General features: G+C 40.3%; 1 protein-coding gene across 4 annotated transcripts in view; it reads right to left on the bottom strand.

Moving 5' to 3' along the window:
• Positions 1 to 10,429: 10,429 nt before the first annotated feature.
• GBP4 (guanylate binding protein 4) overlaps positions 10,430 to 25,498 on the bottom strand; it is a 56,269-nt gene continuing 41,200 nt past the window's right edge. For 3 of the 4 annotated variants that reach the window (XM_005204307.5, XM_059884840.1, NM_001102261.2), the window contains 4 exon segments: positions 17,174 to 17,386; positions 15,561 to 15,663; positions 15,048 to 15,241; positions 10,430 to 11,509 (listed from right to left, as the gene is read on the bottom strand). In XM_005204307.5, the coding sequence (XP_005204364.1) occupies positions 11,324 to 11,509; positions 15,048 to 15,241; positions 15,561 to 15,663; positions 17,174 to 17,386 (696 nt within the window). In that variant the 3' untranslated portion in view covers positions 10,430 to 11,323. 4 annotated transcript variants of the gene reach the window in all.

Genomic DNA, 25,498 nt, shown 5'->3' with positions numbered 1-25,498 from the left:
AGGATGGCTTCCTCTATTCCTCCCTATGACTGCAGGAAGCTCTGGAGGACCTCATTGGCTTGAGGAAACAACAAGGAGCAAAGACTCATCAGGCAGCAAAGATGTAGTGTCTTGCTATGGAAATCATTGTTCAATAAACCTACAGACTGGATCCTGTAAATTCTCCATCCTTTGTAGGCTCCCCAAATGGTTATAGACCCTAGAATTCTGTACAGGTCTACAAACCCCCACCATCCATTGTTCACATCTGCCATATCTACATGTTCTTTTTCTCTTGACTAATGCTCATCTACTGTTCCTTTATTAGGGCATCGTTTATGCATACTTCAACTTGTCCTTTCTACCTCATCTTCCTGGAAGCTTTCCTAAGCTATAGTCTGAGTTCTGAATGGCTGCCAAGAACTCACAGCTACCCCACCAGTAAACCAATTGCTGGCTGTGTTGTCTTAAGCAAATTAATAATTTCTCTGTACATCAGAGTTCTCAATTTTATTATGGCATGACAGCAGTACCTAATTCATTATTCTGAGGACTAAAATCATTGTCTCATCAATATAGTGGAGTGGAAAGATCCTGAGTTCACCCTCAAAGTCTGTTTGCAAAACAACCATTGGTGAAAAACATGGAATCTATCAGAAGAGATCTCCTACAAATGGTCATATAAAGGAGGAACCACATTGAGATGAGTAAGAGTAGTTGAGTCTAAATACAGTCAAATTCCATACCCCTGTGTGGGCTATTCACTATTGAGAGGATAATTATAATGCTAAACATTTTCCAAGGAGTGAGAATTCCTAGGTTTGTATCATCACCCACCCCTCCACCACAGCCATGGATCTAGCACCTTGAAGACAATCCTCAAGAACTTTGCTGTGAAGCCCAGTGAGGCTGACTTTCAGCAGTCCCAGAGGGCTTGGGGAAATAAGAATCCTAGCTCTTACAGGGTGCACACTAAATGTCACATGTCCCAGGACCCAGAGAATAAGCGGTAATTTGATAGGAGCCTGGGTCAGACCTACCTGCAGTGTGGGGTCTGAGCAAGGGGATTTATTGTTATTTAATGGAATGGTTTTTCCAAAAGTCATGTATGGATATGAGAGTTGGACTGTGTAGAAAGCTGAGCACTGAAGAATTGATGCTTTTGAACTGTGGTGTTGGAGAAGACTCTTGAGAGTCCCTTGGACTGCAAGGAGATCCAAACAGTCCATTCTAAAGGAGATCAATCCTGGGTGTTCTTTGGAAGGAATGATGCTAGAGCTGGAACTCCAGTACTTTGGCCACCTCATGCAAAGAGTTGACTCATTGGAAAAGACTCTGATGCTGGGAGGGATTAGGGGCAGGAGGAAAAGGGGACGACAGAGGATGAGATGGCTGAATGGCATCACTGACTCGATGGACGTGAGTCTGAGTGAACTCCAGGAGTTGGTGATGGACAGGGAGGCCTGGCGTGCTGCGATTCATGGGGTCGCAAAGAGTCAGACATGACTGAGCGACTGAACTGAACTGAACTGACTGAATGAAAGTGTGCTCAGAAGGTCAAATTTAAGAGCAAATTTATCTGGAGCTGCAGCCAGGGGTCAAGTCAGCTGCCCTGGCTCGCCCCTAGGGCTCCTCCTGCATCTGGCTCCTCTGGAAACCCGACTCTTGTATTCAGAAGCTGAAAAGAAAGCAAGTTATTAAAGGCCATTCAGGTATTGATGGGTTTATGAGAAAAGAAATCAAAATTGAAAGAACATGGAATAAAAAAAAAAAAAAAAAAAACAGAGGTCGGAATCTGGATGAAATGTGGGAAAGACAGGGGATGACTGTTCCTCCACGCCTGGCTGGGTAAGCTTTTGTGCCTCCTACACAAGTGGCTTGAATGTGCCCAAGTAATGTGCAGATGAGAGTTCAACAGTCTGTCTCTCAGGGGTGTTTTTGTGAGAGAGGGGTTTGTTTATAAATTTTTCTCCACTTGAAAAATGTTTCATTTTTTCCTTTCTAAATGTTTCTTCTTTTTAACTCAGTGATTTTTTAATATAAATTTATTTATTTTAATTGGAGGCTAATTACTTTACAATATTGTATTGGTTTTGCCATACATCAACATGAATCAGCCGCGGGTATTCACATGTTTCCCATCCTGAACCCCCCTCTCACCTCCCTCCCCGTACCATCCCTCTGGATCACCCCAGTGATTTTTTTTTCATTAGTAAAAGAAATATGTGTGTGTACAAAATCCTTAATTTTATAGCCCATAGTCACTATTTTTTTTTAAATAGGAGAATAATTGCTTCACAATGTTGTGTTGATTTCTGCCGTACACCACCACAAATCAGCCATAATTATGTGTATATCCCCTCCCTCTTGAGCTTCACTATTATTTTGTTAGAGTTTTCCTCTTTTCTTTTACTAGCGTGGATCCAGATTTGGAGGTTAAGGCTTGATTCATCCCTTCCATTCTTTTCTGTATCCTTTAAGGCATTGTGCTAACCTGCAAGTTAAAAGTTTGACTGCTGCTGTTAGGGAACCAGGTTCTTTTGCCCAAGGAGCTGCAAGCCAAAACATTGAGACCCCAGGTTTGCAGCAGAGAGTTTATTTGTGAGGTATCAACTAAAAAAGATGCACAATTTGAGAGTTGTGAGTTAAGTCTTATTTGGGGCAAAATGAGGACTGTAGCCCAGAAGGCAGCACCTCAGGTAGCTCTGAGAGACTGCTCCAAAGAAGTAGTGGGGGATGTTCAATATATAAGGTTTTGGTGAATGGGGAGTTCAGTGCAATCAAGTGCTTACTTTACAAGAGTTTTTCTCCTAGTCACGAGGATCTGATGTCACCATGAATGGATTTAGTGGTTTTCTAGATATGAAGGGGCTCTTCCCTGATAGCTTAGTTGGTAAAGAATCCACCTGCAATTCAGGAGACCCTGATTCGATTCCTGGGTTGGGAAGATCTCCTGATGAAGGGATACTCTACCCACTCCAGTACACTTGGGCTTCCCTGGTGGCTCATCTGGTAAAGAATCCACCTGCAATGCATGAGACATGGGTTCAATCCCTGGGTTGGGAAGATCCCCTGGAGAAGAGAAAGGCTACCCACTCCAGCATTGTGGCCTGGAGAATTTCAAGGGCTGTATAGTCCATGGGGTCGCAAAGAGTCAGACATGACTGAGCGACTTTCACTTTCACTTTAGATATGAGGAGATGCAGGGATTGGTATCATAAAATCTGTTCCCCCAAAATATCCAACTATATAAAGACCTGTCCCATCAGATTCTGTGGAGCACAGAGTGCCTCATTCCACCCTGAACTTCCTCAGGGGTTGTTGAAGGTCAACAGCTGCAGCAGCACAGGGTTCAATCTCCTTAGAGGCAGATGGCAAATGCCTTTATTGTTCAGTTATGGGCAAGTGCCCATTTATAGTTGACAGAGGCAACCCAGTAAGGCTGCAGGGGCTGTGATGACAGTAGGTCATGGGACAAGCAGGTCTCTTCTGAGCAGACTCTGATGAGCTATATTGGTTTCCCTGGTTTCAGCCAGGTTTGTTGGGTTACAAGAGGAAGGAGTTTTCAAACAAGCTCTTCCCTTATCTGCTGTTCTGTAAAAGGAGCTCAAGAATTTCCCTTAGGTACCAGTTTCTGTTACAGGTTTTTAACCCTATGAATCAGGGTTTGGCTATCCCATCTTTATTTCAGATGGCAGTGAGGGAAAGGAAGGACATGCAGAGTATAGTCTCAAAATTCTATGCCCAAGCCTCCCCAAGAGCAAGGGCAGTTGCACATATTCCCTATGCAGACTTCTCTAGCTACAAAGGCAACTAGAAAAGTATAATACCCTTGGATTACCATACACTTATTTCGTAAAATAGAATGATACGATATTTGGAGCAGCTGCTGCTGCTAAGTCGCTTCAGTCGTGTCCGACTCTGTGAGATCCCATAGATGGCAGCCCACCAGTTCCCCCATCCCTGGGATTCTCCAGGCAAGAACACTGGAGTGGGTTGCCATTTCCTTCTCCAGTCCATGAAAGTGAAAAGTGAAAGTGAAGTCGCTCAGTTGTGTCTGACTCTTAGCGACCCCATGGACTGCAGCCTACCAGGCTTCTCCGTCCATGGGATTTTCCAGGCAAGAGTACTGGAGTGGGGTGCCATTGCCTTCTCCGATTTGGAACTGCAGAGTGTGTTATAACTGTATAGGTGTATGTGACGATATCAGGGACAGATTTTTCTTGAATTCTGAGACCACACTTAGTATATTCAAGACTTGAACCCAAGCTGGGAAAATTACTGTGGCCCCATAAGCCTGAGTCACTGAGATTGATTCAGAGGGAGGTTGGGCATGTGACCTAAAACCAGATAAAGTTAATCTTTTCTCAGTTACCTGTATCCAAGAAAATTTTCTCTCTTTTTCTCTCTTACTCTTTGTCTTTTTTCAGCTCTCTTGATTTCCTGAGAGATTTCTTCATTAACTTTTTGTTGTTGTCAGCGAGGGAATAAAGATGTATGATTCAGAATGAAAATAGTAATGCCATTTAGATATGTTTGGCTCTGCAACATGATGTATATTATAAACATGATATACGTTATTACTTACAAATAAATTTGGAGGCTTTCAGTTTCCATAGTTTGTAATTGCTTCAGGAAAAATACTTGAAAAGTTATATCCCATAACTCTAATTCACAAAAGTATAGTATTAGGAAAGAAAGAATGAGTAAAATGTGTTCATAAATGGAAGGCAGTCAATGAGATGATTTACCTGAAGATTTTTATAGTTACTATTTGTTTAACTCCAGAAAAAGTGGTCTTCCATCTTGTTTTAGAAGTTGTGCTTCTTTGTCACCTAGTAAGGAAATCAGTCCTGAATATTCATTGGAAGGACTGATGCTGAAGCTGAAACTCCAATACTTCGGCCACTTGATGCAAAGTACTGACTCATTTGAAAAGACCCTGATTCTGGGAATGATTGATGGCGGGAGGAGAAGTGAGCAACCAAGGATGAGATGGTTGAATGGCATCACCAACTCAATGGACATGAATTTGAGTAAGCTCTGGGAGTTGGTAATGGACAGGGAGGCCTGGCACGTTGCAGTCCATGGGGTCGCAAAGAGTTGGACATGACTGAGTGAACTGAACTGAACTGAACATTGAACCTTGTGTCCAGTGAAACATCTGAGAGGAAGAATCTCATTTCCACATCCTCAGAGTTTAGTGCCAGACCACAGGGTGTGGACGGACCAGCATTATAAACAGCTCGAACATGAAGTACTTGCAGTTCAGAAATATGAGTGCAGTTCTTCACATGGAAAATGTGGGTACAAAGAAGTACTAGCTCTTTGGGGGATAAAGTTCCTAGGCTTGGGGAGCTTTAGAATTGGAGAGAGTAACCGTTGAGGCAAAATGTTTATAAAACAAGGCAAAACTAAAAGCACCTTGGATGTTGCTGAGCACAGAAATAAACAAGATAAAAGAATAGGCATTCAGGACTATAAAATTGTAAGGTGATAGACCTTGATTGCTTATTTAGCTATAATAAGTATGTCACTCTGCTTCCAAGTTGGAGTGGAGGTATATCACCTGAGGAAGTTCAGCCTCAGTGTATCTGCAACACGAGGTAAAGGGATAACTGATAGTGTTCAAGCTAATCTCTCTTTAGATCTCATTTTTAAAGGAAAAAGTTATTTCTGGCATAAGGTTCCTTTTACCATTTTTGAAGTGTCAGAAATGTTCACATGATCAAAGTCTGCAGTTAGTTGGGTAGGAGTTTAATATAGTTTAATATAGTTGGGTAGGAGTTTCGGGGGAAGGTGTCTACTAGAGCTATACAGAAACAGAAAGCAGGATCTAATACAAACCGAAAGCCCCAAGTGTCTGTGTATTCATCCACCATTAGTCTCATTCTGTGTTGTCCATTCTTCTAAATTTTTAGGATCCACATGTACTTCACCAGGAATGGTTACCTTCTCATTCATCTCCACTACCTTTTAAGAATATTGGAGCCAATAGTCATATCATAATTGTATTATAATCTAATTGTATTTGTATTGTACAATGTAATTGTATTATATATTACAGTTGTATTTATATGTAATACATATAATAAATAGATTTGTTAGCCTAGACCTGATGAATAGAGTGCCTGATGAACTATGGCATGAGGTTTGTGACATTGTACAGGAGACAGGGATCAAGACCATCCCCATGGAAAAGAAATGCAAAAAACCAAAATGGCTGTCTGGGGAGGCCTTACAATTAGCTGTGAAAAGAAGAGAAGCAAAAAGCAAAGGAGAAAAGGAAAGATATAAGCATCTGAATGCAGACTTCCAAAGAATAGCAAGAAGAGATAAGAAAGCCTTTTTCAGTGATTAATGCAAAGAAATAGAGGAAAACAACAGAATGGGAAACACTAGAGATCTCTTCAAGAAAATTAGAGATACCAAGGGAATATTTCATGCAAAGATGGGCTCTATAAAGGACAGAAATGGTATGGACCTAACAGAAGCAGAAGATATTAAGAAGAGATGGCAAGAATACACGGAAGAACTGTACAAAAAAGATCTTCATGACCCAGATAATTACGATGGTGTGATCACTGACCTAGAGCCAGACATCCTGAAATGCGAAGTCAAGTGGGGCTTAGAAAGCATCACTACGAACAAAGCTAGTGGCAGTGGAGCTATTTCAAATCCTGAAAGATGATGCTGTGAAAGTGCTGCACTCAATATGCCAGCAAATTTGGAAAACTCAGCAGTGGCCACAGGACTTGAAAAGGTCAGTTTTCATTCCAATCCCAAAGAAAGGCAATGCCAAAGAATGCTCAAACTACCACACAATTGCACTCATCTCACACGCTAGTAAAGTAATGCTCAAAATTCTCCAAGCCAGGCTTCAGCAATATGTGAACCGTGAACTTCCTGATGTTCAAGCTGGTTTTAGAAAAGGTAGAGGAACCAGAGATCAAATTGCCAACATCCGCTGGATCATGAAAAAAGCAGAGAGTTCCAGAAAAACATCTATTTCTGCTTTATTGATTATGCCAAAACCTTTGACTGTGTGGATCACAATAAACTGTGGAAAATTCTGAAAGCGATGGGAATACCAGACCACCTGACCTGCCTCTTGAGAAATCTGTATTCAGGTCAGGAAGCAACAGTTAGAACTGGACATGGAACAACAGACTGGTTCCAAATAGGAAAATGAGTACGTCAAGGCTGTATATTGTCACCTGCTTATTTAACTTATATACAGAGTACATCATGAGAAACGCTGGACTAGAAGAAGCACAAGCTGGAATCAAGATTGCCAGGAGAAATATCAATAACCTCAGATATGCAGATGACATCACTCTTATGGGAGAAAGTGAAGAGGAACTAAAAAGCCTCTTAATGAAAGTGAAAGTGGAGAGTGAAAAAGTTGGCTTAAAGCTCAACATTCAGAAGACGAAGATCATGGATGAGAAAACAGTGGAAATAGTGTCAGAATTTATTTTTTGGGGCTCCAAAATCACTGCAGATGGTGACTGCAGCCATAAAATTTAAAGACGTTTACTCCTTGGAAGGAAAGTTATGACCAACCTAGATAGCATATTCAAAAGCAGAGACATTACATTGCCAACAAAGTTTCATCTAGTCAAGACTATGGCTTTTCCAGTGATCATGTATGGATGTGAGAGTTGGACTGTGAAGAAGGCTGAGCGCCAAAGAATTGATTCTTTTGAATGGTGGTGTTGGAGAAGACTCCTGAGAGTCCCTTGGACTGCAAGGAGATCCAACCAGTCCATTCTGAAGGAGATCAGCCCTGGGATTTCTTTGGAAGGACTGATGCTAAAGCTGAAACTCCAGTACTTTGGCCACCTCATGCGAAGAGTTGACTCATTGGAAAAGACCCTGATGCTGGGAGGGATTGGGGGCAGGAGGAGAAGGGGATGACAGAGGATGAGATGGCTGGATGGCATCACAGACTCGATGGGCATGAGTCTGAGTGAACTCCAGGGGTTGGTGGTGGACAGGGAGGCCTGGCATGCTGTGATTCATGGGGTCGCAAAGAGTCGGACACGGCTGAGTGACTGAACTGAACTGACCAAATCCTAAGGGCATATATGTGTCTTTGCAGACCTTGTTTTCTTGGGAGCAGAATAAAAGCACTGTTGTTGTTGTTATTCAGTCACTAAGTCATGTCCAGTACTCCTGCCTGGAGAACTCCATGGACAGATGAGTGTGGCAGGCTACAGTCCATAGGGTCTCAAAGAGTTGGATTTTCTATTTGCATTTCTAATGAGTTCTGACAATTCATCTGTAACACTAAAGAATTTCCTTAATAAATACATTCTGTGAGGACTGTGTAATACCCAGTCAACAGGCAAGAGACTCTCATGAGCACACCATACACAAGTCTAAGGGGAAGGGGAAAGAGATGTAGTAATGTCCAGAGAAGCTCACTCTTCCTGTACTAAGTACTGTGTGAAAAAATGGTTGCCTTGCTGTCTTCCTCCAGAATTGTTCAACAAGTACTTGTGTAGAACTTTGATTCCATCAGTAATTTAACAAATATTTATTAATTATAAAGTCTGGAAGAGGCCTGGAGCCTTAAAATGTGTGTAACTTTATTCCAACAGACGACCACTTGGGACTAAACATCAGAGCAGTGCAGATTCCTTTCTCTCTGCTTTAACAGTGCTTTCCCTCACTCCTGACCCCTTCCTTTCTCTAAGTCACGATCACTTCATGGCACAAATGCATGTGCCTGTTTCTTGTTTGCATTACTTGTCATGTGTGTCAGGAAGATTTGATGGGGAAACAGAACTCCTCACTGCCCCCTCACCCCCTTTACCAGACCATCCAGACATCCAGTGTTCAGGATATTCCTCTGATGACACCAGAGGGTCTTTGGGGATTGGACCAGCTGAAGGACTTATTCCAGAGACTTTGGTCAGAGAAGTGGCAATTGAGCATTAACCCTGAACCCTTCAGAAAGCAGAGTCATCCTACAGACTCTGTAGTTTGTCAGCATGTGGGTGGCATGTTCAGTGAGAAATGGATCCTCCTCACATCAAAAGCAGTTTTATTTCAATAGACATTCCTTGAACTGGTAACAGTTATGGTGACAATATGACTTTTGCCAATTACTGGATCTTTTTTTTTGTTTTGCTATTTTAAACAATATCATTGTTCTGTGAGCCAAATGTGGTGGCTTCATTGCTGGGCAAGTCTCCTGGGAGAGAAACTGGAGGAACTCAGAGCACATGGGTTGTGCAGTCTGTCCCAGAGAAAAGTGGCAGGTTCAGATGGGTGTGTATGTACTTTCTGCCTGAATTCTTTCAGTACCAGTTCCTAAAATTGTGCCCTTTATTTTGAGAACCCTAAGCAGCAATTAATGTAGTAAGGAAGTGGCAATTTGGGCCCCTAATGGGTGGAAGTTTATGTATTTATTCATGTGTATTGTTTGAACACCTGAAGTCTCAGTGGTGGTCTTTGTGGTGGGAGCTAAGTATACAGTGAAAATCATCTAGTAGACAGGATCATGAGGTGGTTGCTGCTAAGTCGCTTCAGTCGTGTCCGACTCTTGTGACCCCATAGACGGCAGCCCACGAGTCTCCCCGGTGCCTGGGATTCTCCAGGCAAGAACACTGGAGTGGGTTGCCATTTCCTTCTCCAGTGCATGAAAGTGAAAAGTGAAAGTGAATCGCTCAGTCGTGTCTGACTCTTAGCGACCCCATGGACTGCGGCCCACCAGGATCCTCCATCCATGAGATTTTCCAGGCAAGAGTGCTGGAGTGGGGTGCCATTACCTTCTCCACATGATGTGGTAGAGGAGATAAAATGTAAACAAGTCATTTCAATGTCGAAATTATATAAAAATCCTGTGCTCTGAGTGAAACATGGTACAATGGGGGCGCAGAGAAGGGACACCACGCCCAGTTCATTTTAAGCACAAGGTCTAGCATTAGACAGCTGAGAATTCTTAAATGTTGTGTTGAAATTGAAGAAAACCTCTTCTTTGAACACACTGTCTTCATAAGGTGTAGCAGGAATTTGGAGGTCATAACATTCCAGCAGACTTTACACCTAAAAATCACTTAGGGACTAGAAGTTCAAAGCCTTAATGACAACAACAGTATGATACACATCTAGTGCTTTCTGCTTCCTGCTCTAATAAGTAGATTCCTCCTGCGGAGTTGACTTTTTATTTCTCACAGTATTCAACACTTGCATCTTGTCATAAGAACTATTCCATCCCATGTATTATTATTTCTTATTTAATGTTAATAATTCTATTTATGTGTGAATAGGTGATAAATCATACAAAATATAAAGCCCACAGAAGAATATGTCAGGTATTTTTTGTCTCAAATATGCAGGTCCATTCCTATTTTGCTCATGGATACCAGTTTCTTTCATGTTTCCAGAGATAGAAGATAATATATTCATATATTGATTATGTTTTAAATCAGTAATGCAATTTACACACTTTCTGCATCTTTATTTATTTATTTACTTATGATACATCTTGGAGATTTTCTCACATTACCACAAATACAGCTTCCTTTTTACTTTAGTGATATAGAGCATTCCTGTGTAATTGTGTCTCAGCATTTACCTCACTAGTATGTGATAGGGGGACTTTAAAGATGTTTCCAGTCTTTTGGAATTATAACAATCCTTCAATGAATGTACCACCATTCATTCCATATTCAGCTTGGGTACACAAATGTTTAAGATAAGTCCTTAAGTGAGAACTTGCTGGATCAGCAGTGTTTGCATTTAAATTTTGGTATACATCTGTATCAATCTGCACTCCTCCTAGCAAATATCAGGCTGCCAATTTCCTGTAACCCTTGCCAGGCCAGTGTCCTGTCAAAACTATACTTCTTGGCCCACTGAGAGGTGACACAGTTATCTCCTAATTATACTTTGCATACCTTTTATAATCAGCAAAGGTAAACATTTTAATTATCTTCTTATATGTTTACCCATTTAAAAAATGTGGTTGTTGCCCTTTCCTTGCTGATTTATGTGGGGTTGTTAGATCGAGTCTAAAGAAACTCTCTCCATATCTATATCATAGGTGACTGTCCCTTCTCTTTATGCTTTGCTGAAAACTTTGCTATGAATCAATCATTATCTTTTAACTCATTTTCCATTTCTTTAAATCAACCAAGTCAATCAAAATTATTTAGATATTTAGATATCAGGCCCTGATTCTTTGGTAATAATTTCTTATTTTTAAACTTTTCTTGACTGAAACTACTGTGACATATACTTCAAGGATGAGCCACCCTTACATGAAGTTTTTTTTCATGTACTTAACAGGAGTTGTCAGCTCATTTAACAACTCACCTGAGATCCATCATATCTATACACGCATAAAAAATTTAAATAGTGAGAATGCTAACATAAGGCCAAATGCTGTCAGAATTTTTAAAATTTCAAAGTGCCTATCATTTTTAGTTCTTTTGATTTCCTTTTGTAGTTGAAGTATCTCAATATGTAATTCACTGGCTTTCCTTTCAAATCCTTCAGTAAGCATTTCTTTCTGCATCTGTAAAAAGAAGACAGTGCCCTGTTGAAAATATCAAAACATCAGAGTTTTATATCTAATAACTACAGGAGCTCAGCACCTGTGTCTATTTCTATATGGCCTTAGATGCTTTTTGATGAGTTTGTCCAATATTTCTAAATGTTTGGATGTGGGTGGGTAGAGAGAATATTTAGAGTTTACAGCTTCCCAGGATTTACCTAAATCAGTGACCCCAACCTTTTAGGCACCAGGAACCAATTTCATGGAAGACAATTTTTCTACAGACCAGAGTAGGGGGGAATGGTTTCAGGATGATTCAAGCATATTGTATCTATGTGCACACTATTCCTATTATTATTACATCATGATATATAATGGAATAATTACACAACTCACTATAAAGCAGAATCAGAGGGAGCCCCGAGTTTGTTTTCCTGCAACCAGATGGTTGTGTTGCTTATATCCAGTCTACTAGGCAATATAATTTCAGTTGCTGTTACTGCAAAAAACCCTGCTTAGTGAAGACAGGATGATGAAATGGAAGCAGGCTTTTCAGTGCTTTTGTGGCAACCTCAGGATATTTCACTTTGCCATTAATCTGGAAAGTATTTGACATTTGAAGCTATCTCAAACATACTTTTAAGGCCACTGTCGTTTGGGATTTCATGCAAATTCATCCTGTTCTACAATGGATAAAGTTGATTCATTTGGTTATTCACAAATGCGTTTCGGATTCTTTCCTTTCCGGTTTAGGAGTCTTTTGTGTTTGGGAAGTGATGTTCAAACTGTTTGGAAAGCCGAGATAGGTGTTCACACACCGGTTGGGAGAAAGAGGCCCTGGCTCATTCTTTTTCAAAATCTCTGCTAATGTTTGAAACATGCCAAAAATCCCAGTGTTCACCCATCATCTGCATACTTACAGTTTGCCTTTGAATGCAGCCACTTTATCTGCTGACTTGAACACAGTTGTCATTCTCCCATGAAGTTGACAGATTTTGTTGAATATGTCACACAAGTAAGCAAGTTTGGGTCACAACCCATTCTGTGTCACTGAAATGTGCCGCCAGTGCTGTCTTTCTAAAAGGAATCTCTGGAGTGGCTCTCAACTCAAAAACTCTGGCCCAGGACCTACGTTTAGAAAGCTATCCCACTTTTGTGTATAAGAGATGTGTGTGCTCTACATCTGTTTCCTCACAGAGCTAGGCAAACAGACATGAGTTAAGGGCAGATATTTTAATGTGGTTGACAATTTTAATCACATCGTGCAAAATGTTGTTACATTCAGGTGACATTTTTCATCTAGCCAGCATTTCTCTAAGGATAACACAGTGCGTAGACTCACATTCAGAAGTGAGCTCTTTGACCTGAATAGTGAATCGAGAAAGCCATTCAGTCATGGCAGCCACTCCATCCATGCACATACCAACACAGATGCCCAATTCAGGTGTCCTGATGTGTAATCATTCAAAGACTTGAATAGTTCTGTGGTTGTGGTGTTGGTTGGCAACAAAACTGCACATAACATATCTGCATGCACATCCTCTCATCCTCTGAAAAATAGATTCCTCAAAAACAAGACTGTTGCTTTGTTGTCAACATTCATAGACTTGTCAGCCTGGATTGCATACCACTGTGACTCATTAACCTCTAACAATTGTGCCTCAATGCCCTCTGCTATTTCAAAAATTCATCTAGTTTCAGTGCTAGCCAAAAGAGGAACACGTGCCATCTTCTGAACTGCAGCCTCTCCTAAAAGTTCCTGACAAATGTCCTTGGCAGTTGGCAGGATCAACTCTTCACCAACTCTTCTTAGCTCAAGCGTGTGGTTAGCCACTAAGAATGATGCTTTCAGTGCAGACACGTTTGATGAAGTGGTAGCCTTCAATAACTGCTTCTGTTCTTCTTGTTCACATTTTTTTTCTTTTGAAAAACTACAAAAGCTTGTCCTTCAATGCAGAGGGCTTGGTTTCTATGTGGGGAATCAGTTTTGAAGGTTTCATGGCTTCAATGTGTACCTGGTCCCTACATCTTATGCAGAGTGGGTTGAAGAATCTGAACCACCTATTGCAATGAACCTGTAATTTAAGTAGGACTTCTGGTAATTTCTTTTAAATGCAACTTTCATTTTGTTGGCAGTCTTAGTGTCTTCTGGGGTCTCATCATTGGGTCTTTCCCCCTTTTCAAAGAAGCTGTCCAGTGACATTTTTTTTTTAACTTATTTTGGCTAGGCTTAGCTTGTGAGCTCACCAAAACTGTGATTGAGACAAGTGAGCAGTGTGGAAAAGAGGTGGGGACAGAAGTGGTAAATAAAATAATCAGTGGGCCATATATGGCCTAAAATATGTGTTGGATTCTTATTTGAAACCTGCCACCAGATGCACAATTGAAGTACATCAACTCTTGCCAGTATAGAACCTGCCACTAGATGCAGCTTAATTGTCACTTGCCACTCACTGATAGGGTTTTGATATGAGTCTGCCAGCAATTGATTTATGATGGCTCTGTGCAGTCAAACCTCTCTGCTAATGATAATCTGAATTTACAGTCACTCCCCAGCATCACTGCCTCAGCTCCAGCTCAGATCATCAGGCATTAGATTCTCATAAGGAACACACAACCTAGACCCCCTGCATGCACAGTTCACGGTCGGGTTCAGGCTCCTCTGAGAATCTAATGCCGCCACTGATCTGACAGGAGACAGAGTTCAGGCGGTAATGTGAGTGATGGGGAGTGGCTGTAAATACAGATGAGGCTTTGCTCACTTGCTTGCTCACCACTCACCTCCTGCTGTGTAGCCTTGTTGCTAATAGGCCACATCTGCTGCCAGTCTGTGCCTGTGGGCTGCCAACCCAAGCTCTGCACCATCTCCCTGGGTAGGGAGGATCTGTTCCTCAGTCAGGCCTTAAAGCTATACCAGTGATGTGTTTCAGCCCTAAGAATGCACTCTGGGAGGGAATGTAGGTGAATTCTGAATATTTCTCAGTTCCCCTGAGATAAAATGGCCACAACTCATGTCACAAATAATGAGATCTGCTGACCCTCTTTAGGACACTGACTATCAAACTCCAGGTTTGAACAAAGAATATATTTACTCTAGGTGTGTAAAATGAATCAGGCAGATCTGGAAATAAATGTAGCAAATTTTAGAGCTTTCAGCATCCCATATATCATACCAGGCACAATCTGATACCTTCAAGAGCAGATGGAACTATTCCAGGTCTCTGATGGTTGTACCAAAAATTCTAACGACTCTAACACTGAAGTCCTATTCATGTTGGGGCAAATATGACACTGTAATCGCCACAAACAGCAGTTCAGGAGCCTGGACCATGTTATTTTCCCTTCCAGACCCTAACAGTACAGAAAGTGCTGAGTCTTACAGAGGTGAGTCTTACAGAGGTGAGGCTTCAGCATGATCCACATCTCTTTGATATTTACATTAAACATATGTCTTTGGATTTCTGTCTGGGATCTGACTATAGGTCATATTTCTGTCCCTTTATTATAGAGAAACTAGCATTTTGCCTATCAGACTCTGCCCACGCCCATCTAGACTTACCTTCAGCTTGTGTGCCAGCACTGCTTCCTGCTCTCTTAGAAGGTTTTCTCTTTCCATCATCAACTTCTCTTTCAACTGGGCTACATTTTCCTTACAGCTTCTCTCTTGGGCCTCCATTTTTTGCTTCTCATCATTCAGTTCCTGTGTTAGCAGATCCTGTTTCATCTCTGCTTCTTGTCTCTTTGTACATTCCTCTGTTTCACAAGAGTTTTAAATAAATAACAGTTATGCTGAGCTATACCTTCCTGAGCTCAAAGACTAAAATGATATTAAATTGGTGGGAAGGAGTCTGACTGTTCCTGCTACCACATTAGACAACCTGCTTCAGCATATGAGGTAGAAGACCTGATTGGATGTACATAAAACCCAAACTCCCCTGGTTATTTCCACATGTAGCAGAGAGGTTCCACAGAAGAAGAGGAAGCTCTGGTTCCAGGAAGAGTTTGCTCCCACACCTGCCAAAGGGCAGCACAGGAACCACCTTCCCCTCTGAGAGCCCAGTCCTCCCTGTACCTGCCATGGCCTTGTCCCCATCAGTGAGGGCCTGGTCTGCCTTCAGGATGGCTTTCTCTACTCCTGCCTGCGACTGCAGGAAGCTTTGGAGGACCTGGTTTGCCTGAGAAAACAACAAGAAGCAAAGACTCATCAGGCAGCAAAGACTAGAGTCTTGCTGTGGAAATTATTGTTCAGTAAACCTACAGACTGTGTCCCTATATGTTCTTTATCCTTCTTGGGGCCCCACAGTGGTTAAAGATCCTGTAATTCTGTGCAATTGTACAGACACCAATCCTCGACTGCTTGCAGCTGTAGTCTCTGCACATTGTTTTTCTTCTAATGCTCATCTACTCTTTCTTTACTGGATACCATTTACTGACAGTCCAACTTGTGGCCTTTACCTCCTCTTCCAGGAAGCATTCTTAAGCTTTATTCTGAGTTCTGAATGGCTTCCAGGAACAAAACAGCTGCCCTGTAAGCACTACTACTTGACAGTTGTGTGATCTTGGGCAACTTAGTACATCCTCCCCATGTCATATTTCTCAACTTTATAATAAAGATGATAGCAGTATCTAATTTATATTATTCTGAGGACTAAATTGATAATCCAACCAAATCACCTAAGGTACAGTTGATGTAGTGAGTGCTTAGCATACATCAGCCATCGTCATCATCACCACCACCATCACTATCACTCATCCCTATCAATGTATATAATAACCATTGTCCCACCATATCCATTGACTATTTACATGTCCGTCTCAGGTAAGACCATAAGCTTCTTGAAAATAGCAGCTTTTCTTTAATTTTCCCTATTCTTTGCAGAAAGCCCATTTGAGGGAAATTTCTTTTTAAAATTTTGTTATTTTATTTTTATGCAATTTTTAAAGGTTACACTGCATTTAAGGTTACTACAAAATATTGGCTATATTCCCTATATTTTGCAATACATCTTTGTAGCCTATCTTACACCCAACCATTTGTACCTCACACCCTCCCTCCTGTATTGCTCCCACTCCACATTAGTAACAAATAATTTGTCCTCTATGTCTGTGAATCTTCTTCTTTGTTATGTTTACTAGTTTGCTGTAGCTTTGGATGTCAAGTATAAGTGATATCATCAGTATTTGTCTTTCCCTGTTTAACTTATTTCTCTTAGTATAAGTCAATCCATGTTGCCACACATGGCAAAATTTCATCCTTTTATTTTTTTAATAACTGAGTAAGTAGCATTCATATATATGCACACTCCACATCTTTATCCATTCATCTGTTGATGGATATTTAGGTTGCTTCCATATCTTGGCTATTGTAAATAATGCTGCTATGAACTTTGGGATGCGGGTATCTATTTGAATTGGTGTTTTGCAAAACCTAGTACATTGTTTGAATAAAAGGAATAGTCTCTTTCATCTAGATCCTTGATAATAAGTCCTGTCTTTGGGTAGAAATATTTCTGGTTTGTTGAAGAGTAGCTAACATGCTGTAGATATAAAAGCTGAAAACGTGAAGATATTGCCACGCTCTCCTTTCTCTACAAAAGTTGTGCTATGGTCTTAGAATTTCAAAATAACCAACAAAAACCCTTGGACTCAAATCTGTTGTTCTTTCCCAATCCCCTTACTCCTCACCTTAACTCCTTTCCTGGGAATGAGTTTATAGTTCTCTTCAAACTTGTTCCTTGCTTCTAAGTAGCAATGATATCCTCCAGGGACAAAGAAAGTTCCCTCTGAAATACTCGTCATTAAGGGCTCTGAAAGCTTTTTAAGCTCAGCCTGACAATATCTGACAGATGCTTCTTCATTTTGCAACAAGAAATCATCTTTCTTTTTCTTGATCATGATCTGTTGGAAAAACAAGGAGAAATGCAATAGAAAGGAGCTGTTAGAAGAAAACATCCAACTGTGATCCTCTTGAAGGAAGCAATGGGACAACATCGGCACACATGAGACACAGAATAATAGATATAGAGTCAGGAGACTAGCTTTAGTCCCAGGTATGACCAACTCTGTGTGACTTATAGGAAGTCCCTTAACTTTCTTGTCTCTGTGTCAGCATCTGTGAAATGGTGGGTTGGCAGATGTGAATTTCATTGTTCCTTTAACAGTAGTAGGATTAATAGTGATAAATCCATCAACAATGAAAAATAGCAAGTTCAATATGATTTGAAGTAGGCTTCCTTATGCATACTAGGTGCTTTAAATAAAATATACACATAGCAAATCAACTGCCTAACATAGTGAGTGAAGTATACACTGAACAGAGTTTTGAACTTTTTCTGAATTCTTGTTTCATTGAGGGTTTGATTGTGTGAAAATATAGGAACAGAAATTTTGTACTTGTGCTTATAAATTACAGTTGGGCTGGTTTTCCTCTAAGAGATTTTTGTAACTTGTAGGATGGACAAAGGTAGACAGAAAGACAAGGTTTCAGTGATGGTGCTAATGGTAAGTAGAATTATGAACTCTAAGAATTCTCTCCCTTGGTGTTCACACTGCATAGTCCCTGGACCTATGAGCACGATGAATGTTGATCCTGTGTTTAGATTATGTCTTATGGCACAGTCTACTTTAAGAAAGTGAGATTACCCAAGTGGGCATTACATAATCACACAAGCCCTTTCCATGCAGTCTTCTCTAGTTGGTGGCAGAAGAGGTAATTGGAGTGATTAGAAACAAAAGCAGAATACAATGCACCATTGCTGGCTTGAAGATGAAGGGGGGTTCCGCAGAGCCCATATGAGTTCTGATGAAAAATATATTCATATATTTACATATGGGTAGGACACTCTGGCTTATACATGATTTAAATTAAACTTTATGCTAAATACAATAACCTGTTTTGTGGCCTATCAAACATGTACATCTGCTCTAACCATTAAAAAAGAATGTATTTAAAAATCAAAATGGAAGGGGCAGTCCTAAGATGGCAGAGAAATAGGATGGGGAGACCACTTTCTCCCCCACAAATTCATCAAAAGAACATTTAAACACCGAGTAAAACCCACAAAACAACTTCTGAATGCCAGCAGAGGACATCAGGCACCCAGAAAAGCAGCCCATTGTCTTTGAAAGGAGGTAGGAAAAAATATAAAAGACAAAAAATAGAGACAAAAGAGGTAGGGATGCAGCTCCATTCTGGGAAGGGAGTCTTAAAAAGAGAGAAGTTTCCAAACACCAGGAAACACTCTCACTGCCAAGTCTGTGGCAAGCCTTGGAAGCACAGAGGGCAACATAACAGGGAGGAAAAAAAATAATAATTAAAACCCATAGATTATGAGCCCAACGGTAACTCCCCCAGCGGAGAAGCAGCTCAGACACCTGTACCCACCACTAGCAAGTGGGGGCTGGGCAGGGAGGCTTGGGCTGCATGGCTTAGAGTAAGGACAGGGCCTGAATGCCCCAAGGGCACTCTGAGAGAACTAAGTTGGGCTAGCAAGTCAGACTGTGGGATAACTACCATGCGCAAAGCCAGCCCTAACCTAAGACACCACCAGGCCTGCGCATAGAATAAAGGACTGAACAGAGATAGCCGGCTGCAGACCATGCCCCTCCAGTGACAGGCAGCCAGAGTCAGAAAGGGGGCAATCGCAGCCCCAGAGAGACATTATCTACCAAACTGCAAGCAGGCTTCTTTGCTAACTAAGATTTCTTGGGGTTCTGGACAGTCAACATCTGACTGAGAAGGTGCGCTGGTTGTACACCCAGAAAACTGAGCGGCAGGGACAGGGGAGGCAATAAGTCGCAGCAATTGCACTCACCAAACATCTCATTACCTGAGCTACTCGGACCTGGGAAGGGCACAAAATGCAGGCCCAACTGAGTCTGCACCTCTGAGGACAACCCGAGTGCCTGAACCTGAGCGGCTTAGACCTGGGAGGTGCATGAAGCCCAGGGCCAGCCTTGGATGGTTCCTGGAGGAGCAACATAGAGCCTGAGCAGTGTGGACAGGAAGGGCACATGCGCTGTGAGTTGGAGCAGGCCCAGTGTGGCTGAGGCACTGAGAGCACAAGCCAGTGTTATTTGTTTGTAGTGTCCCTCCCTCCCCACAGTGTGACTGAACAAGTGATCCTAAAAGAAAGTGTCCACCACCGTCACCTTTGTGTCAGGGCAGAAATCAGACACTGAAGAGACCAGCAAACAGAAGAAGCTAAAACAGAGGGAACCGCCTTGGAAGTGACAGGTGCAATAGATTAAAACCCTGTAGTTAGTACCAACTACATGGGAAGGGGCCTATAGATGTTGAGAAATACAAGTCAGACCAAGGAACTATCCGAAAATGAGCTGACCCCACAATACCCACAATACCACCAGAGAAAGTCCTAGATATATTTTTACAATCATTCTTTTATTATTTTTCTTTTTAATTATTTTTCAATTTTTACATCCTCTATTACTCCTTTAATTTTCACTTTTATAACCTACTAGTACTTTGCAAAAAAAAAAAAAAAACCCTATTTTTTAAAAGCAAACTTCATATATATATATATTTTAATAATTTTTGTGGCTTTGTTTTTTTTTTCTTTTCTTTTTTCTCTTTCTTTTTTTTTTTCTTCTTTTCTTTAATATTGTACTTTTTAAATTCCAAACTCTACTCTAGATTTTTAGTCTTTGCCTTTTGGTATTTGTTATCAATTTTGTTCCTTTAAGAACCCAATCTTCAGTACACATTTTTACTTGGGAGCAAGACTACTGGCTTGACTGCTCTCTCCCTCTTTGGACTCTCCTTTTTCTCCACCAGGTCGCCTCTGTCTTCTCCCTATCCCCTCTCTTCTCTACGCAACTCTGTGAATCTCTGTGTGTTCTAGACAGTGAAGAACACTTAGGGAACTGATTACTGGCTGGATCTGTCTCTCTCCTTTTCATTCCCCGCTTTTATCCTCCTGGCCACCTCTGTCTCCTTCCTCCCTCTTCTCTTCTCTGTATAACTCCATGAACATCTCTGAGTGGTCCAGTTGGGGAGTGCACATAAGAAAGTGATTACTGGCTAGCTTGCTCTCTCCCCTATTGATTACACCTCATCTCATTCGTGTCACCTCTAACTCCCTCTTCCCTCTTCTCTTCTCCATGTAACTCTGTGACTCTCTCTGGGTGTCCCTCACTGTGGAGAAACTTTTCATCATTAACCTAGATGTTTTATCAATGGTGCAGTATAGAAGGAGAAGTCTTGAGACTACTGTAAAAATAAGAATGAAAACCAGAAGTAGGAGGCTTAAGTCCAAACCCTGATTACACCAGAGAACTCCGGACCCAGGGAACTTTAATCGACAGGAGCTCATCAGATGCCTCCATACCTACACTGAAACCAAGCACCACCCAAGGGCCAATAAGTTCCAGAGCAAGACGTACTATGCAAATTCTCCAGCAACACAGGAACGCAGCCCTGAGCTTCAATATACAGGCTGCCCAAAGTTACTCCAAACCCATTGACATCTCATAATTCATTACTAAACACTTCATTGCCCTCCCGAGAGAAGAAATCCAGCTCCACCCACCAGAACACTGACACAAGCTTCCCTAACCAAGAAACCTTGACAAGCCACCTGTACAACCCCACTCACAGTGAGGAAACTCCACAATAAAGAGAACTCCACAAACTGCCAGAATACAGAAAGGCCATCCCAAACTCAGCAATATAAACAAGATGAAGAGACAGAAAAATACCCAGTAGGTAAAGGAACAGGATAAATTGCCCTCCAAACCAAACAAAAGAGGAAGAGATAGCGAATCTACCTGATAAAGAATTCTGAATAATGATAGTGAAAATGATCTAAAATCTTGAAATCAAAATGGAATCACAGATAAATAGCCTGGAGACAAAGATTGAGAAGATGCAAGAAAGGTTTAACAAGGACCTAAAAGAAATTTAAAAAGAGTCATTATATACTGAATAACGCAATAAATGAGATCAAAAACACTCTGGACGCAACAAATAGTAGAATAACAGAGGCAGAAGATAGGGTTAGTGAAGTAGAAGATAGAATGGTAGAAATAAATGAATCAGAGAGGAAAAAAGAAAAACAAATTAAAAGAAATGAGGACAATCTCAGGGACCTCCAGGACAGTGTTAAATGCCCCAACATTTGAATCATAGGAGTCCCAGAAGAAGAAGACAGAAAGAAAGACCATGAGAAAATACTTGAGGAGATAATCATTGAAAACTTCCCTAAAATGGGGAAGGAAATAATCACCCAAGTCCAGGAAACCCAGAGAGTCCCAAACAAGATAAACCCAAGGCAAAACACCCCAAGACACATATTAATCAAATTAACAAAGATCAAACACAAAGAACAAATATTAAAAGCAGCAAGGGAAAAACAACAAATAACACACAAGGGGATTCCCATGAGGATAACAGCTGATCTTTCAATCTGAAACTCTTCAGGCCAGGAAGGAATTGCAAGACATACTTAAAGTGATGAAAGAAAATAACCTACAGCCCAGATTACTGTATCCAGCAAGGATCTCATTCAAATATGAAGGAGAAATCAAAAGCTTTACAGGCAAGCAAAAGCTGAGAGAATTCAGCACCATCAAACCAGCTCTCCAACAAATGCTAAAGGATATCTTCTAGACAGGAAACACAAAAAGGGTGTATAAACTCAAATCCAAAACAATAAAGTAAATGGCAACGGGATCATACTTATCAATAATTACCTTAAACATAAATGGGTTTAATGCCCAAACCAAAAGACAAAGACTGGCCAAATGGATACAAAAACAAGACCCCTATATATGTTGTCTACAAGAGACCCACCCCAAAACAGGGGACACATAGGGACTGAAAGTGAAGGGCTGGAAAAAGATTTTCCATGCAAATAGAGACCAAAAGAAAGGAGGAGTAGCAATACTCATATCAGATAAAATAGACTTTAAAACAAAGGCTATGAAAAGAAACAAAGAAGGACACTACATAATGACCTAGGGATGAAACCAAGAAGAAGATATAATGATTATAAATATATATATATTTATATATGACCCAACATAGGAGGACTGCAATATGTAAGACAAATGCTAACAAGTATGAAAGGGGAAATTAACAATAACACAATAATAGTGGGAGACTTTAATACCCCACTCACACCTATGGATAGATCAACTAAACAGAAAATTAACAAGGAAACACAAACTTTAAACGATACAATAGACCAGTTAGACCTAATCGATATCTATAGGACATTCCATCCCCAAACAATGAATTTCAACATTTTCTCAAGCTCACACGGAACCTTCTCCAGGATAGATCACATCCTGGGCCATAAAAATAGCCTTGGTAAATTCAAAAACACTAAAATCATTCCAAGCATCTTTTCTGACCACAATGCAGTAAGATTAGATCTCAATTACAGGAGAAAAAAACTATTAAAAATTCCAACATATGGAGGCTGAAAAACACACTGCTGAATAATCAACAAATCAGAGAAGAAATCAAAATATGCATAGAAATGAATGAAAATGAAAACACAACAACCCAAAACCTGTGGGACACTGTAAAAGCAGTGTTAAAGGGAAAGTTCATAGCAATACAGGTATACCTCAAGAAACAAGAAAAAAGTCAAATAAATAACCTAACTCTACACCTAAAGCAACTAGAAAAGGAAGAAATGAAGAACCCCAGGGTTAGTAGAAGAAAAGAAATCTTAAAAATTCGGGCAGAAATAAATGCAAAAGAAACAAAAGAGATCATAGCAAAAATCAACAAAGCCAAAAGCTGGTTCTTTGAAAGGATAAATAAAATTGAGAAACCATTAGCCAGACTCATCAAGAAACAAAGGGAGAAAAAGCAAATCAATAAAATGAGACATGAAAATGGAGAGATCACAACAGACAACACAGAAATACAAAGGATCATAAGAGACTACTTTCAGCAATTATATGCCAATAAAATGGACAACGTGGAAGAAATGGACAAATTCTTAGAAAAGTACAACTTTCCAAAACTCGACCAGGAAGAAATAGAAAATCTTAACAGACCCATCACAAGCACGGAAATTGAAACTGTAACCAGAAATCTTCCAGCAAACAAAAGCCCAGGTCCAGACAGCTTCACAGCTGAATTCTACCAAAAATTTAGAGAAGAGCTAATACCTATCCTACTCAAACTCTTCCAGAAAATTGCAGAGGAAGGTAAACTTCCAAACTCATTCTATGAGGTCACCATCACCCTAATACCAAAACCTAACAAAGATGCCACAAAAAAAGAAAACTACAGGCCAATATCAATGATGAACATAGATGCAAAAAATCCTTAACAAAATTCTAGCAATCAGAATCCAACAACACATTAAAAAGATCATATACCATGACCAAGTGGGCTTTATCCCAGGGATGCAAGGCTTCTTTATTATCTGCAAACCAATCAATATAATACACCACATTAACAAATTGAAAAATAAAAGCCATATGATTATCTCAATAGATGTAGATAAAGCCATTGACAAAAGTCAACATCCATTTATGATAAAAACTCTCCAGAAAGCAGGAATAGAAGGAACATACCTCAACATAATAAAAGCTATATATGACAAACTCACAGCAAACATTATCCTCAATGGTGAAAAATTGAAAGCATTTCCCCTAAAGTCAGGAACAAGACAAAGGTGCCCACTCTCACCACTACTATTCAACGTAGTTTTGGAAGTTTTGGCCACAGCAATCAGAGCAGAAAAAGAAATAAAAGGAATCCACACTGGAAAAGAAGAAGTAAAACTCTCACTGTTTGCATGTGACACGATACTCTACATAGAAAACCCTAAAGATTCCACCAGAAAATTACTAGAGCTAGTCAATGAATATAGTAAAGTTTCAGGATATAAAATTAACATGCAGAAACCCCTTGCATTCCTATACACTATAATAATGAGAAAATAGAGAAATTAAGGAAACAATTCCATTCACCATTGCAATGAAAAGAATAAAATACTTAGGAATGTATCTACCTAAAGATACTAAAGACCTATATATAGAAAACTATAAAACACTGGTGAAAGAAATCAAAGAGGACACTAATAGATGGAGAAATATACCATGTTCATGGATCGGAAGAATCAATATAGTGAAAATGAGTATACTACCCAAAGCAATCTATAGATTCAATGCAATCCCTATCAAGCTACCAATGGTATTTTTCACAGAGCTAGAACAAAGAATTTCACAATTTGTATGGAAATACAGAAAACCTCTAATAGCCAAAGCAATCTTGAGAAAGAAGAATGGAACTGGAGCAATCAACCTGCCTGACTTCAGGATCTACTACAAAGCCACAGTCATCAAGACAGTATGGTACTGGCACAAGACAGAAATATAGATCAATGGAACAAAATAGAAAGCCCAGAGATAAATCCAGGCACCTATGGACACCTTATCTTTGACAAAGGAGGCAAGAATATACAATGGAGAAAAGACAATCTCTTTAACAAGTGGTGCTGGGAAAACTGGTCAACCACTTGTAAAAGAATGAAAGTAGAACACTTTCTAACACCATACACAAAAATAAATTCAAAATGGATTAAAGATCTAAACATAAGACCAGAAACTATAAAACTCCTAAAGGAAAAGATAGGCAAAACACTCTCTGACATAAATCACAGCAGGATCCTCTATGACCCACCTCCCAGAATATTGGAAATAAAAGCAAAAATAAACAAATGGGACCTAATTAAACTTAAAAGCTTCTGCACAGCAAAGGAAACTATAAGCAAGGTGAAAAGAGAGCCTTCAGAATGGGAGAAAATAATAGCAAATGAAGCAACTGACAAACAACTAATCTCAAAAATATACAAGCAGCACCTGCAGCTCAATTCTAGAAAAATTAACGACTCAATTAAAAAATGGGCCAAAGAACCAACAGACATTTCTCCAAAGAAGACATACAGATGGCTAACAAACACATGAAAAGATGCTCAACATTACTCATTAGCAGAGAAATGCAAATCAAAACCACAATGAGGTACC

The sequence above is a fragment of the Bos taurus genome, chromosome 3 (genome assembly GCF_002263795.3).
Source record: "Bos taurus isolate L1 Dominette 01449 registration number 42190680 breed Hereford chromosome 3, ARS-UCD2.0, whole genome shotgun sequence".
Classification (NCBI taxonomy): domain Eukaryota; kingdom Metazoa; phylum Chordata; class Mammalia; order Artiodactyla; family Bovidae; genus Bos; species Bos taurus.
This window is presented reverse-complemented; position numbering and strand designations above follow the sequence as displayed.